Here is a 19081-nt window from a genome sequence, read left to right as displayed (position 1 = left end):
GGAGTGATGTCAGCAGCATGGTGGTGTAAGGGTGTTCTGTAACTCCCTTTAAACAACTGATTAGCATCCATCCGTGAACCAGAGTGGCAATTGTGGGACCCAGGTGAACTGACTTAGGTGGAGCCACCAAGCACGGAACACATTCTTCAGAGGAGAAGACCCTCCCTCTCCCCATAAGGTCACCCTCTTGCTCAACCTTAAAGCAAACATTACTCCTGATCTAAACAGCGGCAAAGTGGAGTGTGCTGGTATCTATGAAATCAAGGGTTGTCCCTGGTGAATCAAAGTGCCAACACCAACTTCTCACCCTGCCCTTGGAACCAGCTAGTGGACAGAAGAGGGAAACTAAGGATGTTCTTAAGCAGAGAAGACCTGAGTGAGGAGCCAAGCCACAGAGGCCGCTGCCATAGCGCCGCCCCGGCCCACCTCCCCCTCTGCCCCCAGGGCCCCGGTCAGACCGTTGGTTAAAGTGCTGCTCCCGCACATCACTGCCGTTCAGCACGAGGACATCAAGGATGTGGATCGCACTTATCTTCCGCTGGGCCTTCCCCTAGAAGGACAAGGACACTGCCCACCCTGCCAGGCACTGGCCTGGGGCCCACTCCGCCCAAGGTGGCCTGCTGGCCTCCATTCTACCTAGAGCTGGGGGGAGGTGCTCTGAACACACTTCTCTCACCTCCCTCCCAGTAGATGCTCAGCCCCAGACTGGCCCAGGCTTCTGAGCAGACAAGAGATCTGAGGTGCTGGACCAGCCCCCTTAAATCTCAGACCCAGTGAGACTGCCACCATGGTGCTCTGGGAGGAGCTGGCTTCCCACTCTGGCCCTCTACTCCCACTGACTGTTCTGAAAGTTATGTGTGTGGTGGTAATACCCAAAACTCAAGGGAAATAAGAAGTTGCTTCCTTCCCAAGGGATCCTCGGTCAGTAACAATCAATATCTAAAAACTACACGGCAGGTTGACTAGGGCCTTTGCTGCCCAGAGATGATCGAGATTTCCTGCACAGAAGGAGACTGTGTGCCTTCCTACCTGAACACGCTGGTTTAAAGCAACTACTGGAGGAGGAGGAATGATCACAAAGCCTTCGTTGGGCCCTGGGCCCTGTCAACAGCCACGTGCAGTGTAAGCCAGTCAACTCGGGATGTGTATGTGGTGGGAGGCAGTGAAGGGCCAAGCCCAGCTGTGTCTCAGGTCCCTAGATGGCAGAGCCACAACACGCGAGCAGAACCACCTCTGACCTCCCCTTTGAGCTCATGGACAATCTCCACAGAGAGCAGAGTATCCCGGGGTAGTTCTGTCTTCAGATCCAGCTTGACCCAGCGGTCTGACTGGCGGCCATCCCACGTGTAGATCTGAGACTTCTATGGGCAGAGAGAAAGGGTTAGGTCAGGCAGAATAGGGACTGAGTGGTGAGAGGCCAGTTCTCAAAAAGGCTTTCAGTTGGTGGCTCCAAGCTGATGGGGCTGGAGATGCTGAGGGGGGCTGGAGAAAGGAGCTGGTGACACTTCATACACGAGGAGGGCAGTGTTGTCCTCCGCTGCTTCGGCGGAAGAGGCATGCTCTGACTCGGTCCCGCCACAGCGAACAGGCTCAGGCACCATTCAGAAGGCCTGAGTCCGTGATCAGAGGCCCTCAGGAGTGAAGAGGGCTTAGTGAAAGATCCAGAGAGCAGAGCGGAGAGAGACAGTGAAGACAGAAAATGAGAAAAGGTAAGAGGACACAGAGAAGGGAAGCGAGGAAGAAGAAAGAAACTATACAGGAAGACCAGTGAGAGCGGTGAGGCAGATACAGAACTGCGGAGCCATTCCCTCACCTCATGTGAGACTCCAAAGGCACCCGAGTAAGGACAGGCGGTGTCTGCGAGACAGGGGAGGCAGGGGTGGGGGCGGTGCTGCAAAGAAACGGCTGCCGGGGCTCGAGCCGCCGAGCCTGCCGACCGTCCTGCTAGCCCGGGAGGCGCCACATCACCAGGAGGCGGCAGTGCTCCGGTCGGCAGTGCTCCCGTCAGCAGTGCACCAAAGTGAACAAGCAAATACGTGAGAAAGTGAAAGAACGAATGACACCTGGGTAACAGAGGCGGAAAGGAAGGGAAGTTCCAAGAACTACGTTCCCTGGGGTCAAAGCGTCAGCTCCTCAGTGCCAAACAAACACGCGCCAAGTGTGGCAGGCGGCTGTCCAGATTCCCACAGACAGACAGCACGGTTCCACCACCCAAGCCGGGGAGGGAACCAGCTGCAGACTTACCCCCAGGCCGATGAGGAACTTCTGCTCGCTGCCAGACACCATGCAGCGGTAGTCGAGCACTGGGCGGATCTTCTCCAGGGTCTTGGCAGTCAGCAGCGTGGGCTTATAGCTGAAGATGTCAATCTCAGTGCCCTGCAGCCCCGGGGCAGAGAAAACACAGCTGGGTTGGGGAGAGGGACAGGCGCTCAGGACGGGGGCCTGGGGGCAGAGGTCAGGGCAGGCTGGGGGGCAAGGCGCGGGCGGGGACAGGAAGCACTTGCTCTCTGAAACATGCCCCCTGTTCTACCTAACCAGGAACAAACTGGGATCTAATTCCATCTGCTTGGAATGTTCCTTTAGGACCTATTAGAAGAGGCTGGAAAAGCAAAGAACACCGAGTCCCTGAGTACAGATCGATTTACCAGAGCTATAAGGAAATGTCACCAGAATATAAAAGCCTCCCCTTCAATAAAACTGAAAGCAAAGACTTGCAAGCAGTTGATTTGAAAGTAGTTAGGTGATCTCTCCACCTGGTTCAGAAAAGTTTACACATGCTGTTTTTGTGAGGCCATCTTGAACCTCATTCTCCAGTCCCTGACCTGCACAACAGCTCAAGATTAGGGCCAGATTTAAATGAAGCCCAGGGAAAAGCTGGAATTCAGGTGGCAGGAAAACACAGGGCAGAATTCCGGAGACCACTCACCAGAAACAGAGCCTAGGTCTGGGCCGCTCCACTGTGGAGCTCTCTGGCAGCCCCTCCTGCCCCTCTGACCAGCTCCCGGCCTAAGATCACCTCACACTTCACACCTCCCCTGCAGGCACATGGCACCCTAAACTTGCCAGGGAGTAAGAGCCAGTACCACACTTGGGGCAGCGGGAATGCTGATCACAACACATCTCAGGCCAAGAATCTTCAGGCAGCCTGGTGGGCTCTGTGGGAACTCAACACTCTCACCAAAAGTCCCTGCCTGTAGGAGGTCTCAGCCCACTGCTGAAGCCCACATGGTACCTGCACAAGCCCCCTAGAGGGCAGGCACCTGGGGGTCTCAGTGATACCACCTCTTATCAGGCCTTTCTAACTCTGTTTTCACCAGACACCAAGCTTACCTGGATGAGCTCGAAGAACTTAGATTTTGGGTCTGTGGAAGAAGGAGCAACTCGAGCCTGGTCTGGGATCTGAAACGAGAAAGCAAACAACTTCGGTTTTCAAGTGCACTTTTGATCAGGGTTGTGTGTGAGCCTACACAAAGGCTCAGACTGGGCAAGAAGAAATGGCACCCAAGGAAGCTGGAAAGGGGGGGCTGGGGTGGCCAATTCAGTCACTGCTCCCTTTCAGGCCTTGTGGTAACACTCCTTCAAAGCCATTTACCTTTCTCTGGGGCTCTCTGTGGTCAATACTGCTACCCAGGGCCACCAGCAGGAAACAGGCCTGTTCACCCACCACCCTTGTCCTTTGTGACCAGTCTGCGGGGCTAAACTAGGAGTGAAAGAGCCAATGAAGTAACTCCCGACAGTGCTGAGACGTCCAACTCTTGAGTGCTGTGGGGGCCGGCCAGGCTGAGGGTCGGTCCCAGTCTTCTCGAAAGCTGCCCTGCCCTGGAGCAAAACTGGGTGGGGGGACACTCACCCCCCAGAGCCGGAGGCACTCTTTCCGGATCTCTGCCTGCCGAGGCTCGATCAGGGTCCTGGGAAAATGAAGCCAGTACATGACTGAAACCTCTGTACAAGGAGTGTGCCTCCTGCACGCCCATCAGAACCCCAGGGAGAGGAAGTTGCGGGAATGAACAGGTGCATGCCCACACGAGGCCAAGCCGCCCTTACCCACGGTGCTTGTAACACTCACACGGCTCTGTCTCCGGGAAGTGAGCGCACAGGGGCACAGGAAACGAGACAATCTCCTCGTTCAACCACAAAGGGAAGGGAGGAGCCACCCTCCTGACCACCCTGGATGGCAGGGTCCCCAAACACCCTTCTTCCAAGTACCCATCAGAACACACTGGTTGCTTCCTTGACACAGGCCACAGTAAGTCCATCCCATGGACGTCACCATGCCCGAGAAAGCTGGACGAGCTTCTGCTCACCCCCACCAGAGGTCTTCTTCGACCAGGCCTCCCTCTCCTTGCCTGAACATCACTCTTTATGTCCCCTGAACATCAGACCTTCTACACATGCCCCTCTACATTCTCTAATGCACTGGTAACAATTTTTCCTGTATCCTTTGCCTGGGTTACTCTTATCTGTCCAAAGACAACGTAAAGCTTTGAGGCTGAGGTTCACGCCATATGCTTCTTTGGCATCCTTCACAGAATACGGTAAAGTATGAGAGATTTAAAAAGTGGGTATTTTTAAATGTTTGTAGAAATGAAGTGAAGAGTTGGGGTTGGGGGGTGGGGAACAAAGCATAAAGATCTTCCCTTGAAATAGGTGGATTCTGGAAAGGGCAACACTCACGTGTCTTGCACAAAGGCACGGATTTTGGCCAGAGCTTTGATCTGCAGACTACAGTGGCTGGAATTAAAAAAAAAAAAAGGATTTTATCTCAGAAGGATTACCAAAAAAGACAGCCTACGGTCATCGGGACAGAGAAGTTTAGCCAGAGCAGTGGCCATCTACGTTTGGGGAAGGGGTAAAGTCAAAAAAGAACCCCTTTGACCATACCCTTATGGTACAGTTACATGGACCTGATGAAAACTTAGGGTGAAGCAGAACTGAGTCAAACCCTCCAGACACTCAGATCCCAAGCCCAGCCAAAAGGAAGGTTCTGATATTCTTTAAAATTTGAGCACTTCCCTGTGGTACAGTGGATAAGAATCCACCGGCCAATGCAGGGGACATGGGTTCAATCCCCGGTCCAGGAATATCCCACATTCTGCAGAGCAGCTAAGACTTTGCACCACAACCACCGAACCCAAGCTCGAGAGCCTGCAAGTCGCAACTACTGAAAACCCATGTGCCTAGAGGCCGTGCTCTGCAACGAGATGCCGCCGCAATGAGAAGCCCAAGCACCTCAACAAAGAGTAGCCCCCTCTCACCACAACTAGAGAAAGCACGCTAGCAGCAACAAAGACCCAGAGCAACCAAATAAATTTAAAAAAAAACTGAAAGCCGTAATGAAATAATTTTTTTGGCTGCACTGTGCAGCTTCTAGGATCTTAGTTCCTCAAGCAGGGATCTCCAAACCTGCAGCCTTTCAATTAGAGTCCTCACCACGGGACCACCAGGAATTCCCTGACCTGATTCTAAATGGAGCAGCAACACAGAGCAGACTCAGTTCAAGTACACACTAAACTGACTCACCTGCGCTAGGAGCCACCCTTACTGCTTAGCCGCCACGACTCTTAGAGACAAATTTTTCATTTAACAAGTGAGACATGATAAAGCAAGAAAATGTGACCCACTGACAAGAGAGGGAAAACAGTCCAACAGATCAAGACCAAGAGATGATCCAAATGTTGAAATTATCAGACAAGACCTTTAAAATAACTGAAACATATGTTAAAGGATCTAGTGAAAAAGGTATAATATACTTAAAAAGATGGAAAAATACTGGCAGAGATATATAAAAACTGTTTTTCAAAAGCAAAAATTCTAGAAATGAAAAATAGAGATAAATGGTATTATTTAGCTGGTTTACAGAAGTATAGTTGATTTAAAATGTTAGTTGCAGGTATACAACATAGTAAATCAAATTTTTATATATTATACTCTATTTAAAGTTATTATAAAATACTGGCTATATATCCCTGTAGCTTATATATTTTACACATAGTAGTCTGTACCTCTTAATCCCCTATCTTGCCCCTCCCCTCCTCCCTCTCCCTACTGGTAACCCAATAGTTTGTTCTCTATCAGTCAATTTCTGTTTTATTATTTATTTTTTTGATTCCATGTATAAATGATAACTTATCTGTCTGACTGATTTCACTAAGATCCACTGCTCGAGGTCCATCCATATTGTGGCAAATAGCAGAATTTCATTCTTTTTTTTAAATGACTGTGATATTTCAGTTTGTGTGGACCCATCAACAGTGCACTAGGGCTTCCTTTTCTCCACTTCCTCATCAACATTTGTTACCTTTGGACTTTGATGATGGCCATTCTGGCAGGTGCAAGGTGATCACATTTAATTTGCATTTCTCTGATTATTAGTGATGTTGAGCATTTTTTCATATACCTGTTGGCCATCTATATGTCTTCCTTGGAAAAATGTCTATTCGAGTCTTCTGCGCATTTTTAATTGGATTGTTTTTTAATTGATATTGAATTATATGAATTATTTATATATTTTGCATATTAACCCTTTATCAGTCTTAACATTTGCAAATATTTCCTCCCATTCAATAGGCTGTCTTTTCAGTTGGTTGGTTTTCTTTGCTGTGCAAAAGTTTTTAACTTTAATTAGGTCTTATTTCTCTATTTTTGCTGTCTTTGCCTTAGGGCCTGATCCCGCCACTCTAAAATCTCTACTCTTTATGTCAGAGTATTCTGCCCTTGTTTTCTTCTAGATTTATGGTTTATGGTCTTAAATGTAGGTCTTTAATCCATTTTGAGTTTATTTTGGTATATGGCATGAGAAAATGTTTTAATTTCATTCTTTTACATGTAGCTCACCAGTTTTTCCAGCATCACTGTCATAGAGACACAAAGACACAGAGACTGTTTTTTCTCGAATGTATATCCTTGCCTCCTGTGTCACAGATTAATTGACAAAATATAAAGGGAAACTCTTGAAAGTAGTCAGAGGAAAAAGGACACACGACACACTGACAAAGTCTATCCCCACAGCTAGTTTATCACTATGACTAGTCTATCCCCACGGCTAGTTTATCACTATGCCTAGTCTACCCCCACGGCTAGTTTATCACCATGACTAGTCTACCCCCACGGCTAGGTTATCACCATGACTAGTCTATCCCCACGGCTAGGTTATCACCATGACTAGTCTACCCCCACGGCTAGTTTATCACTATGACTAGTCTATCCCCACGGCTAGTTTATCACTATGACTAGTCTATCCCCACGGCTAGTTTATCACTATGACTAGTCTATCCCCACGGCTAGTTTATCACTATGACTAGTCTATCCCCATGGCTAGTTTATCACTATGACTAGTTTGCGAGTTTTTAATCATGAGTAGATGTTTAATTTTATTGAATATTCTTTCTGTATCTATCAAAATTATTATTTTTCCTCTTTATTCCTTTAATACAGTGAAGTACAAAAAATGGTTTTCAAAAAAGGTACACAAATCTTGCATTTTTAGATAAACTCCAGTTGATCATGAGCATTACTCTTATACATTGCCAGATGTGATTTACTAATTTTTAAACAGTTTCCTTTACGTTTTTGGCTGTGCGGGCCTTTGCTGCTGTGCAGGCTTCTGTCTAGCTCCGGAGAGCAGGGGCTGCCCTCCAGTTGCGGCTCCCGGGCTCTAGCGCACAGGCTCTAGACTGGGGGTGCACCTCCTTGGTTGCTCCATGGCTTGTGGGCTCTTCCTGGATCAGGGATCAAACCCATGTCTCCTCCACTGGCAGGTGGATTCTTTACCACTGAGCAACCAAGGGAAGATCTTTCTGTATAGGCTCATGAGGGGTATTAATCTATAAATGTGTAATCTTTAGAATTTTGGTGAGATGGTTGGATGGCATCCAAACTCAGTGGACATAGTTTGAGCAAACTCTGGGAGATAATGAAGGACAAGAAAGCCTGGCATGCTGCAGTCCATGGGGTCACAGAATCAGACATGACTGAGCGACTGAACAACAACAAATATATATATTTAAATGCTATAAATTTCCCTTTATTAATCCTTTTTTAATTCCTTTAGGTGTATATATTTATAAAGGAATATATATATTTATCTATTCATCTGTCAATGAAGACATTCAAATTGGAAAGGAAAGCAAAAAATTATTTACTTGCAGAAGATATGGTTATATACATAAAAAATCTTAAGGAATCTACCAAGCTACTAGAACTAATAAGTAAATGAAGCATTCACACAAAATATGTAATCAATATACAAAACTCAACTGTATTTCCATATACTAGTAATGAACAATTAGAAAATAAAAATTTTAAAACAACATTTACATACCCATAAAATTCTTACAAATAAATTTAACAAAAGATGTGTAACATCATTATACTGAAAACTATAAAACTGCTGAAAGACTAGATTAAAGAACCTAAATAAAACTTCTAGGTGAAACTTCTGACTGATATTCTAGTCAGAATATTAACTTTAGTACAGTGAAAGTTTTTTAGACAACAAGAATCACCAACAAAAATAAAAAATTGATAAATTGGATTTCAACATCAAAATTTAAAACTTCTTGGCAATCAAATTGAAAAGGAATAAGTAAAATTATCTCAGTTTGCAGATGACATCTGTTATGCAAAAAACTCTGAAGATTCCACAAAAAAATGTTATAATAATCAGTCACATTTCTACACACTAACAACAAACAATCTGAAAATGAAGTTAACTACTCCATCTACAATAGCATCAAAAAGAATAAAATACTGAAGAATAAATTAAATCAAGAAGTGAAAGACTTGTACACTGAAAGCTGTGTAACACTGCTGAAGAAAATGAAGAGAGATAAATAAATGGAAGGGCATGCTGTGCTCACGGACTGGAACACTTAATGTTGTTAACAGGACAACACTGCCCAAAGCGATCTGCAGATTCGATGCAATCTCTACCAAAATCCCAGGGGCAGCTTTTGCAGAGATAGAAAAACTCATCCTAAAAATCATATGGAAACTCAGGGGACCCCAAATAGCCAAAACAATACTGCAAATGAAGAACAAACCTGGGGGCCTCATATATCCTCAGTTCAAAAAAACTTACTACGACACTACAGTAAAAAGTGTGGTACTGGCATCAAGACCAATGGAACAGAATAGACAGCTCAGAAATAAACCCTCACATGTATGATCAAATGATTTTCAAAGAGTGCCAAGATCATTCCATGGGGAATGCATATAAGATAGTCTTCAACAACTAATGTTGGGAAAACTCAATATCCACATGCAAAAGAATACAGTTAGACACTTACTTCACGTTACCTACAAAAATCAATTCAAAATGGATCAAAGACCTAAACACAAGAAATAAAACTCTAAAACTTTTCTTTTTCTCAAAAGAAAACACGGAGAAAAGCTTCACGACACTGGATTTAGCGATGGATTTCTTGAATGACACCAGAAGCACAGGCAATAAAAGAAAAAATAGATAAACTGGACTATATAAAAATATAAAACTTCTGTGCAAATGGCATAATCAATACAGTAAAAAACAAAAACAAAACCCCACAGAATACAAGAAAATATTTTTGAATCATACATCTGATTAAGAGATTAATACCCAGAATGTATTAAGAATTTCTATAACTAAACAACAAAAATCAAGCAAATCAATTTAACAGTGGGCAAAGGGAGGTCTGTCAACATGGCACAGTAAAACCCGGAGCTCACCTCTTCACATGGGACACCAAAATTACAGCACGGGAACCTGGAATGTTAGGTCCATGAATCAAGGCAAATTGGAAGTGGTCAAACAGGAGATGGCAAGAGTGAATGTCAATATTTTAGGAATCAGCGAACTAAAATAGACTGGAATGGGTGAATTTAACTCAGATGACCATTATATCTGCTACTGTGGGCAGGAATCCCTCAAAAGAAATGGAGTGGCCATCATAGTCAACACAAGAGTCCGAAATGCAGTACTTGGATTCAATCTCAAAAGTGACAGAATGATCTCTGTTCATTTACAAGGCAAACCATTCAATAACACGGTGATCCAAGCCTATGCCCCAACCAGTAATGCTGAAGAAACTGAAATTGAATGGTTCTCTGAAGATCTACAAGACCTTCTAGAACTAACACCCAAAAAAGATGTCCTTTTCATTATAGGGGACTGGAATGCAAAAGTAGGAAGTCAAGAAACACCTGGAGTAACAGGCAAATTTGGCCTTGGAAGTACAGAATGAAGCAGGGCAAAGGCTCATAGAGTTTTGCCAAGAGAAGGCACTGGTCAGAGCAAACGCCCGCTTCCAACAACACAAGGGAAGACTCTACACATGGACATCACCAGATGGTCAACACCAAAATCAGATGGATTATATTCTTTGCATCCGAAGATGGAGAAGCTCTATACACAGTCAGCAAAAACAAGACCGGGAGCTGACTGTGGCTCAGATCATGAACTCTTTATTGCCAAATTCAGACTTAAATTGAAGAAAGTAGGGAAAGCCACTAGACTATTCAGGTATGACTTAAATCAAATCCCTTATGATTATACAGTGGAAGTGAGAAATAGATTTAAGGGACTAGATCTGATAGACAGAGTGCCTGATGAACTAAGGATGGAGGTTCGTGACATTGTACAGGAGACAGGGATCAAGACCATCCCCATGGAAAAGAAATGCAAAAAAGCAAAATGGCTGTCTGAGGAGGCCTTACAAATAGCTGTGAAAAGAAGAGAAGCAAAAAGCAAAAGAGAAAAGGAAAGATACCCATTTGAATGCAGAGTTCCACACAATAGCAAGGAGAGATAAGAAAGACTTCCTCAGTGATCAATCCAAAGAATAGAGAAAAACAATCGAATGGGCAAGACTAGAGATCTCTTCAAGAAAATCAGAGATACCAAGGGAACATTTCATGCAAAGATGGGCTCAATAAAGGACAGAAATGGTATGGACCTAACAGAAGCAGAAGATAGTAAGAAGAGGTGGCAAGAATACACAGAACTGTACAAAAAGATCGTCATGACCCAGATAATCACGATGGTGTGATGGCTCACCTAGAGCCAGACATCTTGGAATGTGAAATCAAGTGGACCTTAGGAAGCATCACTACAAACAAAGCTAGTGGAGGTGATGGAATTCCTGTTGAGCTATTTCAAATCCTAAAAGATGATGCTGTGAAAGTGCTGCACTCAATATGCCAGCAAATTTGGAAAACTCAGCAGTGGCCACAGGACTGGAAAAGGTCAGTTTTCATTCCAATCTCAAAGAAAGGCAATGCCAAAGAATGCTCAAACTACTGTACAATTGCAGTCATCTCACACACTAGTAAAGTAATGGTCAAAATTCTCCAAGCCAGCCTTCAGCAATACATGAACCATGAACTTCCAGATGTTCAAGCTGGTTTTAGAAAAGGCAGAGGAACCAGAGATCAAATTGCCAACATCCGCTGGATCATCAAAAAAGCAAGAGAGTTCCAGGAAAACATCTATTTCTGCTTTATTGACTATGCCAAAGCCTTTGACTGTGTGGATCACAATAAACTGGAAAATTCTGAACAAAATGGGAATACCAGACCAACTGACCTACCTCTTGAGAAATCTGTATGCAGGTCAGGAAGCAATAATTAGAACTGGACATGGAACAGACTGGTTCCAAATCAAGAAAGGAGTACGTCAAGGCTGTATATTGTCACCCTGCTTATTTACCTTATATGCAGAGTATATCATGAGAAATGCTGGGCTGGATGAAGCACAAGCTAGAATCAAGATTGCCGGGAGAAATATCAATAACCTCGGATATACAGATGACACCACCCTTATGGCAGAAAGTGAAAAAGAACTAAAGAGCCTCTTGATGAAAGTGAAAGAAGAGAGTGAAAAAGCTGACTTAAAGCTCAACATTCAGAAAACAAAGATCATGGCATCCGGTCCCATCACTTCATGGAAAATAGATGGGAAACAGTGTCAGACTATTTTTTTGGGCTCCAAAATCACTGCAGATGGTGAATGAAGCCATGAAATTAAAGGACGCTTACTCCTTGGAAGGAAAGTTATGATCAACCTAGATAGCATATTAAAAAGCAGAGACATTACTTTGCCAACAATGGTCCGTCTCATCAAAGCTACGGTTTTTCCAGTGGTCATGTATGGATGTGAGAGTTGGACTATAAAGAAAGCTGAGCACTGAAGAATTGATGCTTTCGAACTATGGTGTTGGAGAAGACTCTTGAGAGTCCCTTGGACTGCAAGGAGATCCAACCAGTCCATCCTAAAGGAGATCAGTCCTGAGTATTCACTGGAAGGACTGATGTTGAAGCTAAAACTCCAATACGTTGGCCACCTGATGTGGAGAGCTGACTCATTTGAAAAGACGCTGATGCTGGGAAAGATTGAAGGCGGGAGGAAAAGGGGACGACAGAGGATGAGATGGTTGGATGGCATCACCCACTCAATGGGCATGAGTTTGAGTAAACTCCGTGAGTTGGTGATGGACAGGGAGCCCTGGTGTGCTGCAGTCCATGGGGTCGCAAAGAGTCGGACACGACTAAGCGACTGAACTAAACTGATCAGACCATCTATCTATGAGTACCACGTGAAAACCAGCAGAAAAGATTTTCCAGATATAAAGAAGAAATCACAATGAGATGGGTATGAGGGGCAGAGATGAGGTGTAGACAACACCCAAAGCCCTGTGTGGGTAACTCACAAATGGAAAGAGGACCACGACTGCAGGGGTGCTCCCCAAGGACTGAGGCATCCGAGCCCAGAGGTGCAGGGCTGCAGGAAACAGACTCTTAAGGGCACTTGCAAACCCTCACACACCCCAAGTCCCAGCACTCAGGTGGTGATTTGAGAGGAGTCTGGGTGAGACCCACCTGCCGATCTTTAAATTAGAGAGCCTCCCTGAGAGACAGGAGGCCACTGGGACTCCTCCTGGGGACATATGGTTGGGAAACTAAGATGCCATGAGGTTTGGCCAAAAAAAAAAGCAAAATTAATAAATTGAAATCTGTTGCATTTCTATACACTAACAACAAACTATCAGAAAAAGAAATTAAGAAAACAATACCATTTACAATTGCATCAAAAAGATAAAATACCTACAAATAAATCTAACTTAAGAGGTAAACCAAGAGGTTAAAGACCTGTACTCATAAAACTATAAGACACTGATTCATTCAAGAGACTGAAGATAACAAAAACAAATGGAAAGATATAGTGAAGATATAGTGAAGAAGAAAATGACCACACCACCTAAGGCTATCTACAGTCAATGTAAACCCTATCAAAATACCAATGGTATTTTTTACAGAACTAGAACAAATAATTCTAAAATCTGTGTGAAACCATAAAAGACCTCAAATAGCCAAAATAATCTTCAGAAGAAGAACCAAGCTGGGAGTGTCATGCTCCCTAATTTCAAACTAGGAAATATGGGCAATTAAGCTATGACCAAGGAGGCAAGAATATAGACTGGGGGAAAGACAGCTTCTTAATAAATGGTGTTGGGAAAACTGGAGAGCTACATGTGAAAGAATCACACTGGCCTACCTTCTCACTCCTTATACAAAAATAAACCCAAAATGGATTTAAGACTTAAATATAAGTAATACTTGAAACCATAAAACTTCTAGAAGAAAAGCCAGGTAGTATGCTCTTTGATACCAGTCTCAGCAATTTTGGGGGGACATATTTCCTTAGAGAAGGGAAACAAAAAACTAAACAGATGGTACTAGATCAAAAGCTAAAAAGCTTTTGCACAGCAAAGGAGACTACCAACAAAACAAAAAGGCAGCCGACTGAACGGGAGGGAGATAGTTGCAAACAATGTATCTGATAAGGGGTTACAATACAAAACATAAAAAGAACTCACACAACTCAACATTAAAAAAACGCCCAGAGAAACAAAGATGTGGTGTGTGCGCGCGGCGCACACACACGCACACACACACACACACACACACACACACACACACACACACACACACACACACACACACACACACACACACACACACACACACACACACACACACACACACACACACACACAGGAGTATCAGTCATAAGAAACAGTGCAATAGGGCTTCCCAGTGGCTCAGTAGTAAAGCATCTGCCTACCAATGCAGGAGGTTTGGATTCAATCCCTGGTCCAGGAAGAACCCAAATTCTGCGGAGCAACAAAGCCCACGCGCCCAGCTCCAGAGCCCGTGCTCTGGAGCCTGTGCAGCTATGGAAGCCGGCATGCCCCAGAGGCCCGTGCTCCGCAACAAGAGCAACCACCACAGTAAGAAGCCCACACACGCGGTGAAGAGTAGCCCTCTCCCCGCAACAAGAAGAGCCCACACGACAACAAAGATCCAGCACAGCCAGAACTAAATACATTTTTAATTATTAAAATAAACCACGTGGAAGGGAGAGGCTTCCCACACCAAGTGATTCTCTGTAGACAACTTTAAAGAAGAATGAATAATGCCATTTGCAACAACATGAATGGACCTAGAGATTATCATACTAAGTGAAGGAAGTCGGACAAAGACAAATATCCCACAATATTACTGTGATGTGGAAACTAAAAAGATACACAGGTACTTATTTACAAAATAGACTAATAGACAGTGACTCACAGTCACTGAAAACAAACATGGTTACCCAAGGGGGAAGAGGCAGAGAGTGATAAACTAGGAGTTTGGGATTACCAAATACAAACTACTACATATAAAACAGATAAGGAATAAGGTCCTACTGTAAAGCACAGGAAAGTATATTCAATACCTTGTAACAATGGAAAAGAATCGGAAAAATAACATATACACATACACGAAGCGATCACTTTGCTGTACTCTAGAAACTAACACAACACTGTAAATCAACTATATTTCAACTTAAAGAACACTTGGTTAGACTATAATTTTAAAAAACTGATTAAAGAATAGGCAGAGGATTTAAATATTTTTCTGTGGAAGACATACAGATGGTCAATAAACACATGAAAAGATGTTCAACATCACTAATCTAATCAGGAAAATGCAAATCAAAACCACAATATCACCTCCCCCTGTCAGAATCAGTTCAGTTCAGTCGCTCAGTCGTGTCCGACTCTTTGCGACCCCATGAATCGCAGCACGCCAGGCCTCCCTGTCCATCACCAACTCCCGGAGTTCCCTCAGACTCATGTCTATCAAGTGGGTAATGCCATCCAGCCATCTCGAAAAGACAACAAATAACTGTTGGCAAGGATATGGAGAAAAAGGAACTCTCATGCAGTGTTGGTAGGGATGCAAACTGGTACAGCTACCATGGAAAACAGTATGAAGGGTCCTCAAAAAATTAAAAACAGAACTACCATGTGTTGTGTTGTACTTAGTCGCTTCAGTCATCATGTCTGACTTTGCAATCCTATGGACTACAGGCCACCAGGCTCCTCTGTCCATGGGGATTCTCCAGGCAAGAATCCTGGAGTGGGTTGCCAGGCCCTCCTCCAGGGGATCTTCTCCACCCAGGGACAGAATCCAGGTCTCCCACATTGCAGGTGGATTCTTTATGGTTTGAGCCACGAGGGAAGCCAAAGAATGCTGGGGTGGGTGACCAGCCTATCCCTTCTCCAGGGGATCTTCCCAATTCAGGAGTCGAACGGGGTCTCCCGCATTGCAGGCGGATTCTTTACCAGGGAAGCCAGAATTACCATATGACCTAGCAATTCCATTTCTGGCTATTTTTCTGACAAAAATAAGATATACGCATCCCAGTGTTCATTTCAGTATTATTTACAATAGCCAATATATGGAAGCAATCTAAGTGTCCATCAATAGATAATTAAAGAAGATATGGTATATATACACAAAGGAATATTACTGAGCTATAAAAAAGAAATGAAATCTTGCCATTTACAACAACGTGAATGGACCTAGACAGTATTATGCTAGTAAAGTAAGTCAGAGAAAAGATAAATACTATACAACTTCACTTATATGTGGAATCTAAAAACAAAACAAATGAACAAACATTAACAAAAGAAACAGATTCTTGAATACAGAGAACTAACCGGTGGTTTGCCAGAGGGAAGGGGAATGCGGAGTATGAGTGAAATGAGAGATTAAGAGGTACAGACCTCAAGTTATAAAATAAGTCAGTCACCAGGATGTAATGTATAGTACAGGGAATATAGTTAATAATATCTTAATAACTTTTTATGGTGACGGATGGTAATCAGACTTTGGTGAACATTCTCTAATGTATAAAAATATCAAATCGGACTTTCTGGTAGTCCAGTGGTTAAGAATCCAGCTGCCAATGCAGGGCACAAGGGCTCAATCCCTGGCCTGGGAAGATTCCACATGCCTTGGGGCAACTAAGCCTGTGGGCCACAACTGCTGCCTGAGAGTCCTAGAGCCTGTGCTCCACAACTAGAGAAGCCACCGCAACTAGAGGCCTAGCACCCCAATTAGCCTCTGCTTGCTGCAATTAGAGGAAAGCCCATGTGTAGCAATGAAGACCCAGCACAGCCAAAAATAAATAATTTTTAAAAAATCAAACCATTATGCTGTATACCAAAAACTAATATGATACTGTAAGTCAATTATACTTCAATGAAAAATAAAATTTTTAAAAAAATGGGCAAAGGACTTGAATATATTTCTTCAAATAAGATATACAAATAGCCAGTTTGCATATGAAAACATATTCAACATATTAGTCATTAGGGAAATGCAAACCAAAACTACAATGAGAGCCAGTTCAGACCTACTAGAATGGCTATTATGGAAAAAAAAAAATCAAAAAATAACAAGTGTTGGTGAAGATGTGGAAAAACTGGAACCCTGATGCACTGCTGGTCGGAATGTAAAGTAGTGCAGCAATCCCACTTCCAGATGTATACCTGGATGAAGTGAAAGGAGGGACACAGTTACTTTTCACACCAACATTCACAGCAGTGTTACTCTCCATAGCTAAAACGTGAGGAAAATCCAAATGTCCATCAACAGCTGAATGGATAAACAAAATGTATGTGTATGTATGCACATAAAATGGATTATTACTTAGCCCTAAAAAAGGAATGAAACCCTGACACACACTACAACATGATGAATCTTAAAAGCATTATGCTAAGCGAAACAGCCAGAGGCGGAAGAGCAAATACTGTACGAATGCACTTACGTGAGGCACATGCAACAGGCGAAGTCAGAGAGGAGATAACAGAGGGCACCAATGGCTGGGGATGAGGGGAATAGGAGCTGTTATCTCACCAGTATAGTTTCTGCTCTGGATGATTGAAAAGCTCTGGAAATGCGTTGTGGTGTGGTTGCAGAACAGTGTGAATATATTTAAGGCCACTAAATTTCACATTTTAAGAAAGGTTAAAATGATAAACTTTGTTATGTGTATTTTACAATTTAAAAACGGACTCAAAAATTTTTTAACTTCTGCTTATCAAAAGACATCATTAAGACAATGAATAGGCAAACCACAGATTGGGGAAAAATATTCCCAATATACCAGACACAAATCAATTTACCAGGCTGCTTAAACACTCTGCAACTGGGAGCTTTGAGAAGACCAGTTCTGCCATGCATCCACACCCACCCATATGAAACTGCAGCATGGCTCAACAAAAAGAAGTCCAGAAATGTGACATAGCTTTGGCTTTGCTGACTTCCAGTTCCGGGCCTGCTTCCTCATCTACAACACGCTGAAACTTAGTACGGGCTCCGCCTTGGTGCCGATTCTTACATCAAGATGAGAGAGCTTATGTAGCAGTACCACAGAATGGAAAATTAAAATACTGAGAGAAGATGGATAAAGACTTCCTCTCCTCCTATGTTCCCCTAGGGCCACCCATACATTCAACTTTCTCTGGGAGACTTGGGATTCCACTTACAAATGACCTTTCCAGTACATGTTTGGCCCCCTAAGCAAGCACTTCTATTGATTCATTGCTATACAACTCTCCAAGCTTCCTCAGAAAACTGTTCAATGAGGTTTGCCCACTTAGAAAACTGAGCCAACTCTCACAACTTTAAATTATCACTACTAACAAGGAGGGGGAAAACAATTAATGAAGGTTAAAACAAAAACAAAACCAGCATTCAGATGGCCTATTTGAGTAACTCATGGTCTGGCAAAAGTTTTGATACCAGAAACTTCCAAAAGCATGTTATATACTTGCTTTCCAGCCATCTCTTGCTTCCAACTAAGGGACTTCATGGGACAGCAAACTATGATGGCCTTCTACAAATGGAAGCAATTAAAGGGAGATTATTCCTTCCTCCAAGGATGCAAGACAAGTCTGCCCTCTAGCTTCACTATCATACTCAGGCTCCCACGGGCAGGGCTGTGCCAGCCAGGCTCCCACCAGCCACCCTGTGACAAGGCATGGGAGCAGGATGAAAGTCCTCAAGGTACTCAAAGTCCTAGGGAGCCCTGGAGCGAGCAGACCAATCTCACCTACCAGTTTTTCAAAACGGACAAAGTGATACCAAGAGCCAGTCATTCAGTCCTTCATTCTCTTCATCCCTAGGGCTTTCCTGATACCCTAGGGATGCAAGCAAACAACAACAACAAAAAGAAGCGAAGGAAAAAACACATTGGTCTGCTTACCCCTCGTTGGACCGTATCATGTAGTCAGTAAATTCATGGTCTCCCTTGATCACCTCCAAGGGGACCACAAGGTTGACGTCAGAATCAGTGTTCCGCAGCTGGTTGAGTTTAATGTTGACTGAGAAGAGGTAATCCCGCACTTCATCTATGCCCACCTTCAGGCCCTTGCACACCACATACCTGAGAGGAGAGACCCTGTCACTCCACTGAGCAAGGGCTTCCCCGGCATAATTCCTCCTCCCCGAACCACCTGCTGAGTCACAAAACCCCTGTCTACGCACCGAGAACAGAGTGCTGCAGAGTTCACCTCAAACCCTTCTCATGTTGGGCTGTGTTTCTACTCTCCATGGCAGTGGTTTCCAATTACCCTGTGCCAGGCTGGCTGAATCACCATCAGCTGGGGAAGTCTGCTAAGTTAAGGGCAATCAGACTCTCCAGGGATGGGGCCAAGAAATCTGTGTTTTGAGCAAGCCACCTAGCAATTCGGATTGGCTGCATCTTCTCTCA

General features: G+C 44.0%; 1 protein-coding gene and 1 long non-coding RNA gene across 2 annotated transcripts in view; one reads left to right on the top strand and one right to left on the bottom strand.

Moving 5' to 3' along the window:
• Positions 1–19081, bottom strand: part of CMTR1 (cap methyltransferase 1) — a 53662-nt gene that overhangs the window by 5227 nt on the left and 29354 nt on the right. Inside the window, exons 13-19 of the mRNA XM_015102687.4 lie at positions 18575–18754; positions 4675–4731; positions 3851–3908; positions 3331–3399; positions 2245–2376; positions 1239–1361; positions 459–550 (exon numbers count right to left, since the gene is read on the bottom strand). Of these exons, the coding sequence (XP_014958173.1) occupies positions 459–550; positions 1239–1361; positions 2245–2376; positions 3331–3399; positions 3851–3908; positions 4675–4731; positions 18575–18754 (711 nt within the window). The remainder of the gene's footprint in view (positions 1–458; positions 551–1238; positions 1362–2244; positions 2377–3330; positions 3400–3850; positions 3909–4674; positions 4732–18574; positions 18755–19081) is intronic.
• Positions 548–8311, top strand: LOC114109672 (uncharacterized). The gene is made up of 2 exons (XR_003586285.3): positions 548–1122; positions 2584–8311. It is a non-coding gene; the product is annotated as an uncharacterized LOC114109672 (long non-coding RNA).

This window comes from Ovis aries, chromosome 20, assembly GCF_016772045.2.
Source record: "Ovis aries strain OAR_USU_Benz2616 breed Rambouillet chromosome 20, ARS-UI_Ramb_v3.0, whole genome shotgun sequence".
Lineage (NCBI taxonomy): Eukaryota > Metazoa > Chordata > Mammalia > Artiodactyla > Bovidae > Ovis > Ovis aries.
This window is presented reverse-complemented; position numbering and strand designations above follow the sequence as displayed.